Source organism: Apium graveolens, chromosome 7 (assembly GCF_009905375.1).
Source record: "Apium graveolens cultivar Ventura chromosome 7, ASM990537v1, whole genome shotgun sequence".
NCBI lineage: Eukaryota > Viridiplantae > Streptophyta > Magnoliopsida > Apiales > Apiaceae > Apium > Apium graveolens.
Window position 1 is genome coordinate 71400846 of NC_133653.1, and position 21037 is coordinate 71421882.

Here is a 21037-nt window from a genome sequence, read left to right on the forward strand (position 1 = left end):
AATATATTTTATTATTTTTAATGGTTCTAGTATTATTTGTAATGTTGTCATCATAAAATATTATACTGTTGTAGTTGAAATAATAAATTGTTGTTACGAAAAAAAATCATAATTCCTGTTATTTATCTAAAATCTCTCTAATATTTACTTTTTTATTTTTTTATTAGTTTTTTCTCTTTGTGTCTTATGTGTGAAGGAATTATATATGTATTTTTTAATCATGGTTAAATTTAAGGTTTATCTATATTATAGATATCATACCAACAATAACACTTACACTCATACATACGTAAAAAACTGGGTCAATGGATACACATCTGTCAAACACGTGTTCGATTCTATCCACGAAGATGTCTACTCCCTCTGTCCCGTTCATTTCTATATAATTTCCTTTTTGGTACGTCCCTCTCAATTCTATATAATCGAACTCAAGATATTTCATTCATCTATACAATCTCATACCACTGCACCATATTGTCAGATGTGTTTTTTTCATACACATAATATATAAGTATACTAAATGAATACTTTATTTAACTTTAAAGATAGTTAATTGAATTCCGCAAAAAAAAGACAGTTACTTGAATATTTGTACAGTTAATTTTGAAGGACTCAATTCCAGATATAAAGTTAGGCATAATACATAAATGGATTATAATCTTATTTATTAATCAATTTTTAGTTTATAAATATATCTTATATATTTTATAACATATTTTTTATTATAAAAAGTAATTAAAATGTACATATATAATTTTTAAAAAATATATTGAAAAGAGAATCGTTTATATATAAATAATATATATTGGTATTATATATTTAGATAAATTCAAATTATAATGAGTCAATACATTCTAGTTTATTTCGAATTTGAAATCAAAACTTGGCTCATTATTCAAAAAATACTCGAAATTTGACTACATGACCCGACCGAAAAAACATAATCACATTCTACGCTTAGTAAATTTAAATTACAAGCTCGGCGAGAATATCTTACCAATAATGTGATTTTTTTTAATATATTATGTTAATATAAATTAAAGTGTTTGAGGTCTTTATAGGATCAAATCAATTGATTATTTGTATTAAAATTACTAACTTCACCAGTAGCGCATTATTGTTTTTGAGACTTGTCCCGATTTTAATAATATTCGAAATTTAATATAACATCTCACGAGATTTATTAAAACTATGATGATATATTAAATTGATTTATTTTTCATTTTTCCCTTTAAAAAACTAACTTTTTTTAAAAAAATCTTTTAGATAAGCAATATTCATTGATCAAAATAATATTGTACAAATATTATGAATTATTTTAATATTTTGAATTATTCAAATAAAAATTATATATATACTATATTGTAGCATTTGATTCAATGCATTTTATATTATTTAAAGAAAAAAAATATATTATTCAATAATGTGAAGGAATTAACCAGTTCAACTGATATTTATAAAACAAAAAATCGTGAATATCACTAATAAGTCTTAAAAATATATAATCTATTTTTATGTTACAACCATGATTGATACTCGATTGCGTTAAAAATAGATATGGATTGTCTATTAGTGATAATGTGAATACCATATATAAATTAAAATTTTAATTTTTGATAATTACAAATGCATGTTATTTAAGTAATCAATTGCCCCACTAGATGTTAATAATGATTATACATATACATGAATAAGATATTTAGCATATAAACAATTGAAACAGTTATAATCTACTAAGAAATATAACATACGATAATTTACATGCTAACACACACATATAACTTAATCTTACTTTATTAACAATAATGTAAATAAAAAACTAACATCTTCTCATACATACATAAGTTCAATTTTAAAAACTAACATTTTTCATTAAAATCAACTTTTTTCATACTAACGGCATTCGACAGATTAAATTTAATCGTTTCGTTTTAAACGTACACCGACTACTCTGTTTATATTCATTCATTAAATACAAATTATGCAACACAAACAAGAATATATATTTTTTTCTTAATGACCTATATTAGAAACGTTGTGTAATTTGGTAATGTCTTGTATGAAAATAAAATACATCGATAAATAAACAATTTGTATTTGATATAAATTAGACATTGTACAACATTTACAAATAAGAAAACAACTAAGAGGAACTCCAGCAACCTCCTTGCTCACTACAAATAATATAAATAATGAGCTCCTAATTATTTAGAAGTCAAAATCAAACAATTTCTCCAACAATCCTCCTTAAACTCACTCTATATTTATCTTTTTACTCATTAAAGTCATTTATGTTAAATAGACGGGTAAGAAAAATATAATATAATAATAGTTGAGAAGGGGGTATTCACTCTAAAAGTGAAGAAGCATTCGAAAATTCTAATATTATAAAGAGGGATAGGGAGTTTGTTGGAGAGAGATATTATCTCCATTTTTTTAAAATTGGACTTAAGAGCCTATGTAAAAATAATGTTGGAGTTGTTTTATGAATATTATAATTGCATGATGCATAAAAAAACTCTTAAAAATGACTCGTGTCTCGCACGAGCTAATATGCTAGTTAACTACATTCACTTATAACCACTACTTTTTCCAACTTTATACATTAAATATTGATTGGTCTCACCGCTTTACCCACTTTTCTTATTTTTTCTTACAACATTCCACTTTTTCTTAACCTCCGTTCTCAAACCAAACGTATACATCTTAACAAGATGGAGGGAGTACGATAAGGAAAACATTTACTACTAATACAACACTCTGCTAAATATGTAAGCTGACTACATATCAAACATTACTAGTTTATACTATATAAAAATATAATACAAAGTATCAAATATATAATGAAAAAGGATGAAAAGATGATTAAAATTTATTTATTAGTATCATAACATATAATATCAAATATTTATTTATTCAAGATACACAAACATATCTAATGTGTATGAACAAAAACACTTATGATTAGGTGGCATGATTTTGTGTAGAGCAATTAGAAGACGAGGGATCGATTCATTGAGCTATTATATATAACAGATAGATAAATAGATAAATTTTTGTATGTACATATGTTTCGAACTTGTGTTTCGTTGCCCAAAAAAAAAAGACAGGCACAATTCAGCTTGCCAAGGTACTTATGATCACGATGACCATCATTTTACAACTAACATGTTGTATATGAACTGGGTCACCAGGACCGACCTGATTTTGAGATACCCTATGCCATTTTAAAAAAAATTACCCCCTAACTGAGTTAACTTAGCAAAAAAACAACCCATTTTTTATAAGACAAAATTAATGATTATTCACCAGTCAAAAGATCATTTTTCTCGCATTTTGCTAACAAAATCTTTAATTAGGCCTTTAAGATTAGAATGTTAGCATTTCCTTCCGATAGATCACATAAGCAGCTTAATTAGTCATTTTTGTAACATAGTTGAAAAAAGATTCGACCTAATTCACTTCAAATTTAAAAGCACAATTTTTTAATTTTCATGTTGATGACCGGAGAAATATCTCTTACAAAATCGTAGCGATCGTAGCCATTACGAGAAGATTCTTTTTCTTTGTTGTGTGTATGTGTTATTTTTTTCTCTATCTTTATATCCTTGGTTTTTATCTATTTTACAGATGAGTCATTTTCCGGGATTTTCGGAACGGGAGGCACGTACTTTGGCTAGAATTAAGCTATGTGATGAGGCTAAGTTAGTGAACGGGTGTGTTGTTTCACGGAGTTTCGAGTATGACTAAGGTAAGGCAAGTGACGAGGAGGACGTGGATTTCACAGCCAAAATGAGGCTAATAAGTCGTAGACCATAGGGACGAAGTCCATAGAAAGGGGAGATCTTAAGTCTTAAGGAATTTTTGGTCATCATAAGTAATTGTCTAATGTCATTTTTCTTAAAAAATTTGTCCCAACAGGATAGATGCCCCATGGGATGGCTTGTATTGTTTGCGCTCAGGGCCGGCCCTGTGGGTCATGTTTCTAACCCTTAGCCTAACAATCCTTAGAACCTATATATCTTAGGTAAGAATTCAACTGCAGAATTTTGCCTTATTTATTTGGGTTCTACAGCAGAATTGCGCAATTATATTTTGTAAATATTTTTTAGCATACACAACGATGCAGAAAACATGTATATAGGTTTAAATCATGATAGTCTACTTAAATTATAGGGTTGTGCACCAGACTTTTCCTTATTTTGTAATGGTTCTAAATTTTTATTTTAAGAATTGGTTATAAGTTGAGCGCAATCCATGTGAATTTACAAGTTAAATAAATTTTTGAGAGATGATTCAAGTACGAGAAATAATTGCATCAAATGCATAATATAAGCCTTTAATTATAATCTTGGCCATCACTTCGTACTCATAGAATTCCGAGTTCTTTTGAGCAAATAACAGCAGCTTTGGCATGCAATATTGCAATATGTTAAATGGAACTAAAACAAACACAGGTTATGTAAGAAATCGAGAGAGTAACCGTGAAACTGAGATTTTATGCAGTAAATATAAGAATTGATGTGAAGGAAGAGTTCTTAGGGTGTAAAAGGTTGTGTAAAATGGAAAGAATAGATATTACTTCAGGAAATGATTTTGAGAAATTAGTTTTCCACATAAGAATAGATAAGAATAGTAATGGCTTGTGTTCTTACATCACAAGATAAGTATAGATGAAGCACACAGGTGGTTTGGTATTTGAACAAGCTGAAAATCTGAAAACTCCCCAAGTGCTCAACCACTTACTATTCAACTACTATTGCCTTAACTACTAGAAACTAGTAATAGATCTGATTAACATACAGGAGGTTTGATAGTTGAAGGTGCACGTCTATATATAGAGTATTCCACTCCACGAGGTTTAGCATAAATTAGTAGCAAACAGAAGATGTGGAAGCTAAAGATTGCAGAGGGTGGCAAACCATATTTGTATAGCACCAACAACTTTGTTGGAAGGCAGATATGGGAATTCCAACCAGATGCAGGAACACCAGAAGAGCGACAAGAGGTTGAAAGAGCTCGAGATTTCTTCAAATATAACTGCATGAAGAAAGGAGTTCACGCCTGTGGCGATCTGCTTATGAGGATGCAGGTAACTAACAGAACTTGCTCTTACTATTCATGCCTTGTATATTAGCTTTCGAGTTGTTAGCTTAAAGCGCCAAGCTTTGATGATTTCATTTATCATGCTTAGCTTATCAAGGAGAATGGGATTGATCTTTTGAGCCTACAACCAGTCAAACTAGGAGAACACGAAGAAGTGAACTATGAAGCAGCAACCACAGCTGTGAAGAAAGCTATTCGCCTAAATCGTGCTATCCAAGCACACGACGGACACTGGCCAGCTGAAAATGCAGGTTCCATGTTTTATACACCGCCCCTTGTAAGTGTTACTTATAGTAGCCGTAGCATTTGAAATAATGAAGTTATCAGATCTTTGCAAGAATATTAAATCATGAAATTTGTTAACTAGTATTTCACGAGTAATAAGTGATTCACTTTCACATTTTTTGTTTTTGCTGACAACATACATTTATCTTACTAATTATTGGATCACAAAATTTGCAGATTATTGCCTTGTACATCAGTGGAACAATGAATGTAGTTCTAACTCAAGAACACAGGAAGGAGATAATTCGTTATATATACAATCACCAAGTAAGATTAAAAGCTTATTATTATAGGTTACATGCAGTAGATTACGGTCTAGATCACTTTAAATAGTTAAACAAGTGATGTCTTTTACAGAACAACGATGGCGGATGGGGTCTCTATATTGAGGGTCACAGCACCATGATGGGCTCAGCGCTCAGCTATATCGCACTAAGGTTGCTCGGAGAGGGACCAAATGACGGGAATGGTGCAGTTGATAGAGCAAGAAAGTGGATCCTAGATCATGGTGGTGCATCTTCTATACCCTCTTGGGGAAAGACTTATCTCTCGGTAATAGCTTTGCTATAAGCAGGGCCAGTGAAGACCTTTCTCTTTACAACAATAGCGTAATTATGTTTCTGTGATCATAATATGCCACAATTGGAAATGATAATTCCAAATTTCACTTTTGATTAGCATATGGACTTGTGTATCACTACAACTCTAGAATTTTTTTCTAAAAATGTCTATTTATACACGTGTGATATTTAAGTGTTTTAGTCTATTGTTCTTAAACTTGTGGTATTTTTGGGTAATTTTGTTTGGAAGGTTCTTGGAGTTTACGAGTGGGAAGGGTGTAACCCATTACCCCCAGAGTTCTGGTTGTTTCCCACAGCTTTTCCTTTTCATCCAGGTAATTTAATGTGAGACCGGTATTTTTTTCCCCTTTCTAGTCCAGAAGGTGAAATATGGAATGAAGTTCAGTTTTGTGGTTGAATTGCAGCCAAAATGTGGTGCTACTGCCGTACAGGTTACATGCCCATGTCCTATTTGTATGGGAGAAGATATCATGGACCAATCACTGACCTTGTGTTAACTTTAAGACAAGAAATTTACCTGATTCCTTACGAAGATATAAATTGGAACAAGCAGAGGCATAACTGCTGCAAACAGGATCTGTATTACCCTCATAGCTTTGTACAAGATCTGCTATGGGATGGACTTCACTACCTCAGTGAACCAATCATCAACTGCTGGCCTTTTAACAAAATACGAAAGAGAGGTCTGAAAAGAGCGATGGAACTAATGCGCTATGGAGCAGAAGCGAGCAGATATATAACCCATGGATGCATAGAAAAGGTTAGGTCATAGTAAACATAAAAGTCTTGAAAATGAAATTTAGCACGGTAAACTGTGTGACCTTTTGGCTTTTTTTAATTCAGAGTTTAGAAATGATGTGCTGGTGGGCTGAGAATCCTAATGGCGATGAGTTTAAACACCACCTTGCTAGAGTTCCTGACTACTTGTGGCTGGCTGAGGATGGTATGAAAATGCAGAGCTTTGGTAGTCAACTGTGGGACTGTGTTCTTGCAACTCAAGCAATCATGGCAACTGATATGATTGAAGAATATGGAGATTCTCTCAAAAAGGCACATTTCTATATAAAAGAATCACAGGTTTTCCCCTACATAAATTTTCGTGTCCTTTAAATTCGTTAGAATATTTTCTATTAGCATATGATTAATCCTATGGCTGAATGGTTCTATTTTTTATTTATCTTTGAGCCGTAGGTCTATGCTTTAGGAGTAAATGAACAATTTTAACAAAGTTAACTAACGGTAACTGAGAGAGATAATGCAAAAGTGCCCATGGGTTGCAATCTGAAAATGAGTTTAATACTATTGGGGTGTACTCTGCAAATTTCAAAATGCATATGCTAAAGTATTTTTTTATAAATGTTTTGGAATGCTTACTGAAAATAACTCAATATTCTTCCCAATAAGTATGTGTTTGTTAAATGTGTACCGTGTAACTAAACTTTTAGGTAAAAGAAAATCCATCCGGAGATTTTGAAAGTATGTGTCGTAAATTCACTAAAGGATCGTGGACTTTCTCAGATCAAGACCAGGGGTGGGTTGTCTCTGACTGCACTGCTGAAGCACTGAAGGTATATCACTTATAAGATTGTAGTGATGCCAATTCACTTTTGAGATATTTAAATAAATGTTGTTATTCTCCCTGCAGTGTCTACTGTTATTTTCCCAGATGCCAGAGGAAATAGCAGGACATAAGGTTGATGTAGAAAGATTACATGATGCCATAGATGTCCTTCTCTACCTACAAGTATGAACAAACTTATCTATTCTTGTGAATATAGATGAATTTGAAATAGTACCTGAGTTAATTGGTTAAGATTAATCATCAGATCCTTTTTCTCCTTTGTTGCAGAGTCCTGACAGTGGCGGTTTCGCTGTTTGGGAGCCACCAGTTCCACAACCATATTTGCAGGTAATCTTTGTGGTAACTTCTCAAATGACCTACATTTCTGACTTGATAAAGTACTTCAACTTTTACTCTGACGGTTAAACCTTGAAAATTTTCTTCTACCCCCAGATGTTGAATCCTTCAGAGATTTTTGCTGATATTGTTGTAGAAAAAGAGTAAGATCATTATCCTAGTTTTCTCATTTTCTTCCCTTTGAAACTACTGATAAATATGATGATGTCATATTTTAGGCATGTTGAATGCACTGCCTCTATAATCCAAGCTCTAGTAGCATTTAGAAATTTGCACCAAGGTTACAAAGCAAAAGAAATAAATCTTTCTGTCGCAAAAGCTGTAAGGTATCTTGAAGGAAAGCAATATCCAAATGGTTCGTGGTGAGTATTGCTCTTGGAATACTTACAAACTTTATATTTTTAAATATAAACGTATTTTTGTAGAGCAATAGAGGCAAGTAAAACAAACTTCAACAGGTATGGTTACTGGGGCATTTGCTTTTTGTATGGCACATATTATGCGCTATCAGGGTTAGCCTCAGTTGGGAAGACATATGATAACAGTGAAGCAGTACGCAAAGGTGTTCAATTTTTCATATCGACGCAGAATGAAGAGGGTGGTTGGGGAGAGAGTTTTGAATCATGTCCAAGTGAGGTACTTGCTTACAGTGCATCACTAATTATGCCATTTTACAGAAACTGGTTCTAAACTGTTGTTTATAAGTAAACGAAGGCCAATTCTACAAATCACAAGTAAAAACCATTAAAAAAGGATAAAAAATATTAATAATCCTCACGCCTACAGCCACACACAGTTCAGTAATACTTCTTTCCAATTCTCCTTGCTTATCTCGATGCTTTCTTTTAACAGAAATTTGTTCCGTTAGCGGATGATCGGACAAATTTAGTGCAAACATCTTGGGCAATGCTTGGCCTCATCCGTGGCGGACAGGAAAGTATTAATATATGTAGTTGTCAGCAAAATGTATTTATAGAGTAATAGTTCATTGGGATTATTTATACCTTTCTTTCCTCTTACTAAAAACCAGGCTAAGAGAGATCCGACCCCATTACATAGAGCAGCAAAGTTGTTGATTAATGCACAAATGGAAAATGGAGATTTTCCTCAGCAGGTAGATCAAGTTCTCCCTCGCCTTTCCTTTTGTTCTCGTTTTTTGTAGTTTCAATACAAATATTTGATGCAAAATTACAGGAAATCACAGGAGTCTACATGAAGAATTGTATGCTACACTATGCAGAGTATAGAAACATATATCCCTTATGGGCACTTGCAGAATACCGTAAACATGTTTGGTTGTCCAACTGAATATTTTGAGCTCAAGTTCCTCTGTGTGGTGGTTTCAAGAACATATTTCTGCAATACTTCAATATCTTTAATAATCCGGTATATCTCCTTTTCTAGTTTCCATTGCTGTCTATGTATCTTGGTTGGAAAATATCTGCAATTTAGTGAGTACTGATTGTAAAGAAACAAAATCCAGAAATTCTTCTACATAAATACTAAATTTTTATGGAGCCTGGGGCTCCTCGCCTGTAGAAAGGACGGCCATCTATTATTGTCGGTGATCCAGAAACTTCCATGAGATCCCTGCATTTGGAAAACAAGACTTCTTCTGTAGATTCATATCTGCCAAACATGATATTCGAGAATGTACTTGACGTGAAAGTCTTCACATAATCGTCAATTCTTATATCAGCAATCCCGCTCTCGTTTTCAACCAATTTCGCCCATGATTTAACAAGTGTGTTCCCCGATTCAAGCACTATGCTAAGCATGTTCTGATCAATTAAGACATATATAGTGTTAATTTACAATATTTTAAACACGTTTGGGCTGCTTCTTCTGCGCTTACACTTCACTGTGTTTTAAATAAAAAGTCTAAATGTTATTTAAGCACGGTAAATAAACCTTGACTTTGTCCGCATAGAAAGTAGGAGCAATGGTTTTTCTCTGGTGCAACCAAGCTTCTCCGCTCGTCGTGAAAATACCCTTGCCCAGTAGAGGTCCGCGTTCCTTATGCATGTAAGATGGCTTCCCCAAGTCTAATGATTTGCAATGACTTATCTCTTGCACCAACTCACCGTCTCCTATATACAAAAATTGTGTCTTTCCCAAGGCAAAAGAGAAAGTTTTCCCTGTCATTGACATTAACATTAATCTCTAAAGCATAAGTGATGAGAACTCCCAACCGCAAACTTGTATTAGCAAAGAATGTCAGATTTATAAAAATTAAAAGCTTAGAGGTAGAAGGATCAAACATACCAAATTGCTTGGTCCATTGACCGATATGAGGAAGCAGTATAGACAAACAGTCAAGTGACATGGGGTCGGTCGAATTGTAAATTAGCGCCTCTGATTCCAGTTCCTTGTATCCATGGTATTGTTTCCTTCATGTTACCTTTCTTCGCTAGAGTCTACATTGACTATATTGGTAATGGTTACATTGCTATTGGTGATCGATAAAGATGTTCTTTACTAATTACAGAAAAAAGTAGATCAGTTTGGCACAGTCACACAGACAACATGACCACAAATTCATTCCACAACCTCCAACTAACCGAGTTAGAATTTTCAAGTCATAAACCATAAAGATTTGTCAACATTTTCAGTACAAAATATTGCACTTAGCTTATACCTTCCATAAAATAAAAGTAAACTAATTGATCTTCAACAGTTCCAGTGGGTTTACACATTGTAACAAACCAACAATCATGATTCATGTAAATAGACTGATCTTAATTGATAACAGCATAAAACATTGACAAGAAACATTAAGATCTACAAACCAATACCAACAGTAACAACAAAACCTAACATGAGAACTATCCACCAAAGCCGTAAAGAGTCCTACCCTGCCTCTTAAGTGCATAAACAACATCCATAGCAGTGACAGTCTTCCTCCTAGCGTGCTCGGTATAAGTAACCGCATCACGGATAACATTCTCCAAGAATATCTTAAGCACGCCGCGAGTCTCTTCGTAAATGAGACCTGAAATCCTCTTGACTCCACCTCTTCTAGCAAGTCTTCGAATAGCAGGCTTGGTAATGCCCTGGATGTTGTCTCGAAGGACTTTGCGGTGCCTCTTCGCTCCGCCTTTGCCCAGTCCCTTGCCTCCCTTTCCACGCCCAGACATCTCTTTTGAAATTAATTTGATTTTAAATAATTGAGAGTTGATTTGTTTGGTTTTGATAAGTGTGGGTTTGGTTTATATAGATTGAGATTTGGGGGTTTTCAAGCAGGGTACGAGCGGGGTTTGTTTATGATCGTTGGATAAGGTTTCATCGTACGGTTGAGCTTTGTGATCCGTGTGATACCATATAGGTGGATCTGATTAGCTGATTAGAGTGCACACGGATTGAATATGAAAATATAAGGCGGGTACTATTAGCGGGTACTATTGGCTAAAAGCCAATGTGTAATGCGAAGGAGTGTTCTAAACGTTGTGCGATTAATAGGCGGATAATTATTGTTCAGTGGTAAATTGAACACATAAAATTAGGTTAAAAATTATTTTTTACGAAAATCGAAAAAATTCGGATTAATTGATCAAAAATTGAGTTAATTGGTCAAGAATTGGTCTTTCTGATAAAAATTTGAAAAAATATTTAGAAAAATTAAAAAAATAAAAATATATAAATTTGTATAAAAAAATAATAATCGTGTATAAATATTACTACTTTAAATGATTAAATAAATAAATTTTCTTAATTATTCATCATAAATTGACATCAATTCATAAGTTAGATTTTAAGAATTATATTTATTTTAATAATATTTCATATTTTAAATTTATTTGTATAAATATTTATAAAAATTATATATGTAACTAAAATTGTACAATAATTACATGTATTATTATTTATAAATAAAAAATATTAAATTAGTTATGATTAATAATCTGATTAATCATTCCGATTAATCCCCGATTATCCCCTAACAGTGCCTCCACCGACTAAATCTGATTCCCGCTTTTTACAACTCTGATGCGAAGCCTTGGTCCAATTACTTTAGATTCATTTATAAACAACTCCCCCTTCCCCTTCCGACTAATTATACGGTGATGGCCCTCCATGTCATTTTGGCATAAAAAATGATTTAAAATACCACTTTTGAAAATAATATCCCAAAATATCAACTCAAGAGATTACATCGTGTAGTAATTAGGTAAAAAACCCAAAACGCTACGTCATGTAGCGTTATGCACTTTTTCTTTTTCTTTTTTTTTAAAAAACGATATGTTCAAAAAGTGACCTAGAGTAGAGTTTTGCCATCAAACGCTATATCATTTAGCGTTTTGCCCCCAAAATACTATTTCATTTAGCATTTTGCACATAATATTTATTTATAAAAAATTATTTTTAAACCCAAATAAAAAATTGTTGAATCCTAAAATAATAAATTGTTTAATTTAGAATTTTTTTCTTAAATTATTTAATTTAATTTTAAATATTTCTAAAACTCAAAAGGTGAACCTTATAATATTAAAAATTATTAAACTAGTTTGCATCTTTAAATTTTTAAATTATTTAATATAAAGTTTACACTTTTGATTTTTAGGATTCATGGCATTTAGGTCCTAAATCCTAATTTAAATTTAGGGTTTAGGTTTTGGGGTTTAGGGCCTAAAGACTGTAAACCCTAAATCGTTGAATTTTTTATTCAAAATTTAATATTTCTAAACTCCAAAAGTGAATTGTTGAATCATAAAAAAATAAAATTTGTTAAATTGGGGTATGTTGTTAAATTTTAAAATATTAAATTAAAAAGAAATGTCAAAAATGTAACATTAAGTGATATTTTCGGGGCCCTAAACAATAGACCATAAAAAACTCAAAATAACAAAAAAAAGAACAATAATGCTACATGAAGTAACTTTGTGGTATTAAATAATAATAAAAAAAACAAAACACTATCTCGTGTAGCGTTTTTGACTTGTTTTAAGGGACATTTTGGGTCTTAGTTTTCAATAGTGACATTTTGGACATTAATTAATAAAATGGTGATATTCTTGTCCATTTCTTCTAATCTTGTTCATCAATTAAAAAACATACAGTTAACGATCATGTAAAAGTTAACAAATTTAACTTAAGGTTTTTAATAATTTAATATGTATATTACTTAATTTGTTTTAAAAAGAAATGTGGTCATTACTTTTTGGGATATAAAAAAAAGGTGTTATTATTAATGAGACAGGGGAGTGGAATTTTATTCGTTTTATGCATAATATAAAATGAAAATAAAATCCAAAATAAATAAACAAGAACAACAAAATAAACAATAATATTATAATACAAAAAATTATGTGGTTCAAAAATTCGTAATCCATAAATCGCACTAATTTTGTATTGATCTCTCAGAGTTGCATTGTGTTATGATTTTATAGAACAAATTGGGTCTAACTCAAATTATATCCAAACATAAAAAGTTTACTAATTCATAAACTAATTTGAATCTGAAAAGTATATTTCTCGTGGAGTTAATTAATTGACTCCACAAAAGACCAACAATCTCCCACTTGTCTGACCGCATCTTCATTTCGTTCTTGTATATCTAGTAAAACTGATACTACTCTAACTAGTGCACTACTTTCTTATCAATCACTTCTGAAGGTCAATTGAAGTTTAGTCAACAACTGCAGAATTCTTTAAATCAGAGATTTTCCTCAAGAATAAAGTACCTGAAAGATATGTGTCCTAAGTCCAATCATGTATGATGATTTAGGAATAACTTTTATGTAATTTGTTTTGATTTCATTGATATTAATAAAAGACTTGTTTTGGTTTTATTGCGGGCTTTATCTATTTAAGTGTTTAAATAAGATATACCATAATTTAGAGTAAAGCTTTTTATGGATTATGATGAGATCATAATAATGAGACCTAAAAGATGATAACTCTGAACTTAAATATTTCCTGGTCGTAGGATTACTAACTGGTAATTAGTAATCCGCAAAGATCGATACATACTATGCTTGCTTCATTATGAAGGATGTCGGTTCTCATAGACATTTGTGTGGTCACACTATAGCTAGTATGTAGGTGCTTATTATAGAATAAGTTCACTGAACATGACTCACACAGCTTCTAGCAAGAAGAAATTTGGACCTGTTGATTGTAAATAGAAATACTTTGAGTTGCTCAAGCAAAAGTAAAGGGCTATATAGTAGGACTTAGGTTAGGAGACTTGGTAGGCAAGTCTCTGAATTAGAATGGATTTTGGAGTCCTATATAGTAGGAAACTGATTCCTTATCCTTCTAGGTCCCTTAGAGGCTAATCTGCAAGGATTTATGTCCTTATTGGGACTCTTCTCAGTAGCTGATTTTTCCCTTATTAATTAATTACGAAATTAATTAATATTCAGGGTTTTTGGGCCTTCTTTGTTCCATCAGGCCTGATCTGGTCCATCAGGTCTGATCAATGTGTTAACCTTTTTGGTCTGAATGTCATACATCTTCTTATTGGGCCTGGCAGCCCAAATCATGTATAATTAATGTAATATTTAGTTACATAATCAGGATTTATTTATCCCTATTATTTTCCCCCCAACTTTTGGGAAACCATATAAGATTTCGCAAAAGTTAAGTTCGTTCATTCCCTTCAAGGGTATCGTTTTGCGTAAAGTGTGGATCGACCTACACGCTTACAACGATTTGCCTTGTATGTGGCTTCAGGGTCGTTTAAAAACTTCCCCTTCTATTTTCTTACTTTCTCCCAATTTTTAGGAATTTTCTGGTATTTTTCAGGAATTTTCAGGAATTTTCCCCTTTTTCCGAGATTTTTTCACATTTTCTGCAATCTTTCACAAATATTCAAATTTTCAGCCCTTTTTCGACCAGGATCCTAGTCAAAATTTCGACCTGGATCCTAGTCGAATTTTGGGCCAGCTTTGCAATCATGGTCGAAGGACTTCGACTAGGATCCACGACCTTGCTTTCGACCAGGATCCTAGTCGAACCTTCGACCTGGATTTTGGTCAAAAACTAGTGTCTTTCTTTGCTTCCTTGTCGTTTGGTTTCGACTAGGATCTACGACCTGGATTTCGACCAGGATCCTAGTCGAACCTTCGACCTGGATCTTAGTCGAGACTTCTATGCTTATTTGCTTCCTGGTCGTTAGATTTCGACTAGGATTCACGACCTGGGTTTCGACCAGGATCCTAGTCGATTCTTCGACCTAGATTTGAGTCTAGGTTTCTGCACCCATTCTTGAAAAATATTGTGCTTGATTCAGGAATTCGACCTCAATCCTGGTCTGACTTTCGACCTCAATCCTGGTCTATCAAACCCGTAATTTTTGGGTGTCTGTTCGAAAGAATTCGAGCAGAATTCACGACTTGAAATTCGACCTCAATCCTGGTCTATTATACCCGTAATTTTGGGGTGTCTGTTCGAAAGAATTTGAGCAGAATTCACGACTTGAAATTTGACCTCAATCCTGGTCTTATTGGGCTTCATTCTTATCCAATTTTAGATTGGGCCTTGTTTGGGCCTTATCTTTTTTAAGGGCTTTGATTTGGGCCTTCTATTTTTCCAAATCCTAATTGGATTTGGGCCTTCTATTTTCCAAATCTTAATTGGATTTGGGCCTTCTATTTTCCAAATCTTAATTGGATTTGGGCCGTCTATTTTCCAAATCTTAATTGAATTTGGGCCTCCCATTGGGCCTCTTATTAATCTGGGCTTAATATATTAAAAACCTTCTTTAGAATTCTCTAGAATTCTCAGAAATTTCTTTGGAATTCCTTGGAATATTCTGGAATGTTCCATTTATGGGCTTTTTTTCTTTGGGCCTTTATCCTTACTGGGCTTTTTGTCCCTTCAACTTCACTTTTTCTCCTATATAAAGGAGTGAGTAGAGTCTACTGCTCCTCACTTTCTCATTTCTAAATTCTTCTTCTTTCTTCTTCTGTTAAGAATCTCAGAGCAATAACAGTAAGTCGGAGTATCTTATGCCCCAAAGCCTTTTTTAGGAGCATTACTTCAGGTAAGACTTCTCCTTTTACTTTTTGTGCTTGTTTTTGCATAGTTTGCGTTTTAAAATTGTCTCCTTATGTGCCCTCTTTTTTTTAAATGGCTGATAAGAAAATGACCCGTTTGGCCAAGATGAATGTGGCCAGAAAGTCCAATAAATTCCTCATTCGGTCAAGGTACACTTCCTTAATTGATATGATCAACACCCGAGGGGACGAGTACCCGTCAGATGCACATCTAGACGCGCACGACCATATCAGCGCCTTGCGGGATCCAAAGGAGCTGGACAAGTTGAGCGGTTATTTCAGAATCAAGGATCCTTTCAAACTAGTTCTTGCAGGTCCGGCCGACATGGCCTGTCAGTGGAGGAAGGACGCACTATACGTCTACAGGGATACTTTAAGGGCAGGTATTAGACTCCCCTTTCACCCATTCATCCCTGTTTTGCTAGTTGATGTGGGCATCAGCCCTTGCCAACTCCCTCCTAACTCTTGGAGGTTGATTATGTGCTATCTGTCGCAATACGCCAAGCACAATGTCTCTACCTCTGTTGCTGTTTTTAGAAAGATTTTCCAGTTCAAGAACAATCCTGACAAGAATCCGGGGTGGGTTTCTTTAAACCAGCGCCCAACCGTTCCCCACATAGTGAACGGGAAGTCCATCCCTGACAACAACTTGGGGTGGAAGAAAGATTTTCTATTCGTAGTTTGGGAGGGTGGCGATTGGGGCACCCTATTTCGCTCGTCTTTTGGGATAGCCGTAGATGGGAGCCCAAACGATATAATTTTGTCTGAGGAGGAGACAAGAGCTTTCAACCTCGTTACGCAAGATAATGGGACTTCCCATTCTTGAGATCTTATCAGGGAGACCGTTCTTGTAGAACGCGACCTTTCTCCCATCCCTAAGAAGAGTACGTGTCCTTCCTTATCTACTTGTTTTCGTTCCTTCTATCTTCCATTTTGTTAACTTCTCAACTTACTTATCTTTTATGGCCTGTCAGTGAAGGAAGAACGCACTATACGTCTACAGGGATACTTTAAGGGCAGGTATTAGACTCCCCTTTCACCCATTCATCCCTGTTTTGCTAGTTGATGTGGGCATCAGCCCTTGCCAACTCCCTCCTAACTCTTGGAGGTTGATTCTGTGCTATCTGTCGCAATACGCCAAGCACAATGTCTCTACCTCTATTGCTGTTTTTAGAAAGATTTTCCAGTTCAAGAACAATCCTGACAAGAATCCGGGGTGGGTTTCTTTAAACCAGCGCCCAACCGTTCCCCACATAGTGAACGGGAAGTCCATCCCTGACAACAACTTGGGTGGAAGAAAGATTTTCTATTCGTCGTTTGGGAGGGTGGCGATTGAGGCACCCTATTTCGCTCGTCTTTTGGGCTAGCCGTAGATGGGAGCCCAAACGATATAATTTTGTCTGAGGAGGAGACAAGAGCTTTCAACCTCCTTACGCAAGATAATGGGACTTCCCATTCTTGGGATCTTATCAGGGAGACCGTTCTTGTAGAACGCGGCCTTTCTCCCATCCCTAAGAAGAGTATGTGTCCTTCCTTATCTACTTGTTTTCGTTCCTTCTATCTTCCATTTTGTTAACTTCTCAACTTACTTATCTTTTTTGTTGCAGTGGCTGCGAAAATTGAGGAGGCTACAAAGCCTAAAGACCTGGAAATGACCAGGATGAAGCGTGCTGGAAAAGTCTTTAAGGACCCGCGCCTTGGGGATCATTTCCCGGAGTTCCTACTCCAGGCAAAGGAACCGGGCGAAAAAGGCCCCAACCAAGTTTTACGTACCAAGCAAAAACCAGGGGCTTACTTCCAGCCTGATTGGGGAATCCGGGGCAAGGATTCGATTGTTAGCAGCACAACGCTTGCCAAGGAATGGTATATGCATTCCATTTCCACGGTTGACTATCAAGACTTTGTCCTTCAACAGGACTTAGAGGCTAACGAGCTTTTCGGAGCTCAGGTTTTGGCGACGGTATGTCTTTTTCCTTTGCCATTCGTAATTTTTTGCCTTTTTGATTTTTTTCATTTCTTACCTTTGCTGTGTATCTTGTAGGCGAACACCCATTTTTAAGGGGCGATTCATCAAGCCAAGGCTTGGAAGGTTGGCCTCAAGGATGCGAACAAGAAGCCGGAGGAGGCCAACCAAAGAATAGAGGCCCTTGAAGCCCAACTTGCCTCATCTACTTCTGACTTAGAAACGGCCCAGGTCGAAAATGTTATCCTCAAGGCTCAAAAGGATAAAGCATTTGATGGGTGGATGGACACTCAGGAGTTCAAGGATTTAATAGTGGAGCACGATGCCCTCCTTCATCTAGTCAGCTATAAGAAAGGCCGGGACGCCGCTGTGGAGGCCATTCAGGACGAATTTCCAGAAGTCCTCGAACAGTCCTCCTTCCCTTGCCCTGTGTGAGTTCGAGCACTTAGGGGCATTACAGATAAGCTTGCTGATTTGATCAAGAACGGCCCATCGGGGAGTCAAGGCCAAGGCCAAAAGAGGAAGGAGCTTGAGTCCAGCTCTGAAGAGGAGGAATCTTCTTCTGAGGAGGAGCCTGAGCCCGTTGTAAAGAAGGACAGGGTAGAAGAGCCTCCAAAGACAGCGTCTCCTAAACCAGCATCTCCTGCAGCATCCAAAGCGTCCGAAGATAGTTCCAAGGGAACCTCTGCAGAGACTTCCGAGGGGACTTCCGAGGGACCGGCTGAAGAGACATCCGAGGAGACTTCGGATAGTGGTTCCGAAGAATCCCAGCCTTCCAAGGCCTAAGTTTTTATGTATTTCTTCTTTCTTAATATTGAACTTTGTAATTGACTTTTATTATTTTTAGTAGTATTTTGCCCAAGTATCGTCGTATTTTTCTTTCGATTTTTCAAACTCAAGTTTATAACTCGATTTTATCCTTCACAATGCATCAATCTAATAAGCTGAGATTAAGTCGAAGGCTTTATATTATAACTTAGTATTCTTGATACCTTACATGAAATGGGTTCAACCCTGATAAAATCTAAACATAGCTTCTATATAGAAAAATCTTAAGCAAGCAAAGCTTCAAGGTGCTTTTAAACCTACTTGTCATACTGACAAGTGAGAATCGTACTTTAACTGTTCTACACATAGTAAACCTTCAGGTTTTGGGCATGCCAAGTTCTCGGGACTTCAAAACCATCCATAGTCTCTAGCTTGTAGGTTCCTCTACCTTGAACGCTCTTGACTTTGTACGGCCCTTCCCAATTTGGGGCAAGTTTCCCTTTCTGTCCTACACCAGAAGCTTCCACTTTCCTCAAGACTAAGTCACCTTATTTGAAGAACCTTTCTTTAACCCTTAGGTTGTAGTAGAATGAAGCTTTTTTCTGATATTCCACTATCTTCGCATGTGCCTCATCTCGTACTTTGTCAATTAGATCCAGGGCTAACATTTGCCCTTCTTCATTTTCCTCAATATTGAAAGCTTGAATCCTGGGGGAGGAATGTGAGATCTCTACAGGAACAACTGCTTCTGCACCATATGCTAACATGAAGGGAGTTGCTCTAGTCGTGACTATACAGGTAGTCCTATAGGCCCATAGTATGGGGAGTATTTCATCCACCCAGTTATTCCTTGACTTCTCGATCCTCTTCTTTAGTCCATCCAGGATTATTCGATTTGCCACTTCCGCTTGCCCATTGGCTTACGGGTGAGCCACAGATGTGAATCACAACTCAATTTCATTTTCCTCACAATATTTCTTGAATTCCTCGTTGTTGAACTGTGTTCCATTATTAGTGACTAGGATGCGGGGAATTCCATACCGGTACATAATACTTTCCCACAGGAATTGTGCAACCTGCTTAGTTGTGATCTTGGCCAAGGGTTTGGATTCAATCCACTTGGTGAAATAATTAATGGCTAAAATCAGAAACTTCCTTTGTGTCGTGGCCATGGGGAAGGGCCCTAGTATATCCATTCCCCACATAGCAAAGGGGATGGGGGAGTTAATAGAGGTCAGCATCTCGGGGGGTTTTCTAACAACGGGTGTGTGCTTCTGCAGCGGTCACATTTTTTCACATATTCTTTGGCATCAGCCATCATTTCTGGCCAATAGAAGCCTAAACGGGTTATCTTATGAGCCAAGGCCCTGCCCCCCAAGTGTTGCCCACATATGCCTTCATGTACTTCTTCAAGAGCCAAGCGAGCCTCATCAGGCTTAAGACATCTTAAGTAGGGAACCACGAAAGACCTTTTATACAGAATTCCATCTATCAAAGAGTATCTCAGTGCTCGAACAACCAATTTTTGTGCCTCAGTAGCATCATTTGGTAACCAACCGATTTGAATGTGAGCCTTAATGGGATCAATCCATGATGTCCCCAGGCCTATATGAACCACAAGCTTAACATCAATGCTCCGTGTTTTCAAAATGCGATAGTATACACTTCCAGAACTTTCTTCCATCTCAGATGAAGCAAATTTAGACAACGCATCTGCCTTGGCATTTTCCTCCCTTAAAATGTGCTCAACATGGCATTCATCAAATTGGGTCATCACGACCCTTACCAGGAGGACATACTTAGCCATCGTTTCATCCCCTGCCTCAAACCCCCCCTTCACCTGGGATATAACCAACTTTGAGTCTCCACAGACTTTTAAGTTCTTGACTCTAAGTATCCCTGCTAAGCCAAGACCAGCTATCAGAGCTAAATATACTGCCTCATTGTTTGTGGTTGGGAAGTCTAACTTTATGGCATACTCAATTAAGAACCCATCAGGGCTTTGTAAAACCAAACCTGCTCCACTTGAATTTGTTTTGGATGCTCCATCAAAATAAAGAACCCAATATTCTTTCTCCTTATCAACCTTCTCTTTGTCCACCTTATCAACTTCCTTATCTTGAGGTATGATATCTTTCTGCCCCCCGACTTCTTGGTTGGGTATGGTACATTCCACCACGAAGTCAGCTAATGTCAGGGCTTTTATTGCCGTCCGTGGCTTGTACTTAATATCGAACTCTCCCAGCTCTATTGCCCACTTGATCAACCTCCCACTAGCCTTGGGACTATGAATGATATTTCTCAGGGGCTGATTTATTAGCACCTCAATTTGATGAGCCTGAAAGTAAGGACGTAGCTTTCTTGAAGCCATCACCAAGGCTAGAGCAAATTTCTCAATAGTTGAATAATTCAACTC

At 35.7% G+C, this 21037-nt stretch overlaps 3 protein-coding genes across 4 annotated transcripts; 1 reads left to right on the forward strand and 2 right to left on the reverse strand.

Moving 5' to 3' along the window:
* The first annotated feature begins 4843 nt into the window (after positions 1–4843).
* LOC141672856 (dammarenediol II synthase-like) lies at positions 4844–9222 on the forward strand. 2 transcript variants are annotated; one of them, XM_074479545.1, is made up of 16 exons: positions 4844–5092; positions 5195–5383; positions 5569–5658; positions 5749–5943; positions 6202–6286; positions 6377–6732; positions 6816–7049; positions 7418–7540; positions 7618–7716; positions 7822–7881; positions 7987–8033; positions 8109–8252; positions 8349–8526; positions 8743–8820; positions 8918–9004; positions 9085–9222. In XM_074479545.1, exons 1-16 carry the CDS (start codon positions 4889–4891, stop codon positions 9196–9198), a joined length of 2283 nt encoding a protein of 760 aa, XP_074335646.1. In that variant the 5' UTR covers positions 4844–4888; the 3' UTR covers positions 9199–9222. The 2 variants fall into 2 exon arrangements, with proteins under 2 accessions (XP_074335646.1, XP_074335647.1); XM_074479546.1 differs by lacking the exon at positions 4844–5092 and having other exon boundaries at positions 5219–5357.
* A 170-nt stretch (positions 9223–9392) lies between these two features.
* On the reverse strand, positions 9393–10385 carry LOC141672857 (cytochrome P450 714C2-like). Its single transcript, XM_074479547.1, has 3 exons — positions 10156–10385; positions 9802–10028; positions 9393–9671 (listed from the first exon to the last, which is right to left on the reverse strand). Exons 1-3 carry the CDS (start codon positions 10214–10216, stop codon positions 9393–9395), a joined length of 567 nt encoding a protein of 188 aa, XP_074335648.1. The 5' UTR covers positions 10217–10385.
* A 149-nt stretch (positions 10386–10534) lies between these two features.
* LOC141672858 (histone H4) lies at positions 10535–11083 on the reverse strand. Its single transcript, XM_074479548.1, has one exon. The coding sequence runs from the start codon at positions 11025–11027 to the stop codon at positions 10716–10718; it is 312 nt and encodes a 103-aa protein (XP_074335649.1). The 5' UTR covers positions 11028–11083; the 3' UTR covers positions 10535–10715.
* Between the last annotated feature and the right edge of the window lie 9954 nt (positions 11084–21037).

Excerpts from the sequence above, each read along its gene's own strand:
- LOC141672856 (XM_074479545.1), top strand. The coding sequence starts at position 4,889 with ATGTGGAAGCTAAAGATTGCAGAGGGTGGCAAACCATATTTGTATAGC. Across the intron at positions 5,659-5,748 it reads GTTATATATACAATCACCAA|AACAACGATGGCGGATGGGG; the intron begins GTAAGATTAAAA and ends TGTCTTTTACAG. Across the intron at positions 5,944-6,201 it reads GGGGAAAGACTTATCTCTCG|GTTCTTGGAGTTTACGAGTG; the intron begins GTAATAGCTTTG and ends TTTGTTTGGAAG.
- LOC141672857 (XM_074479547.1), bottom strand. The coding sequence starts at position 10,216 with ATGTCACTTGACTGTTTGTCTATACTGCTTCCTCATATCGGTCAATGG. Across the intron at positions 10,029-10,155 it reads TCAATGGACCAAGCAATTTG|GGAAAACTTTCTCTTTTGCC; the intron begins GTATGTTTGATC and ends TGTCAATGACAG. Across the intron at positions 9,672-9,801 it reads TCTATGCGGACAAAGTCAAG|AACATGCTTAGCATAGTGCT; the intron begins GTTTATTTACCG and ends TTAATTGATCAG.
- LOC141672858 (XM_074479548.1), bottom strand. The coding sequence starts at position 11,027 with ATGTCTGGGCGTGGAAAGGGAGGCAAGGGACTGGGCAAAGGCGGAGCG.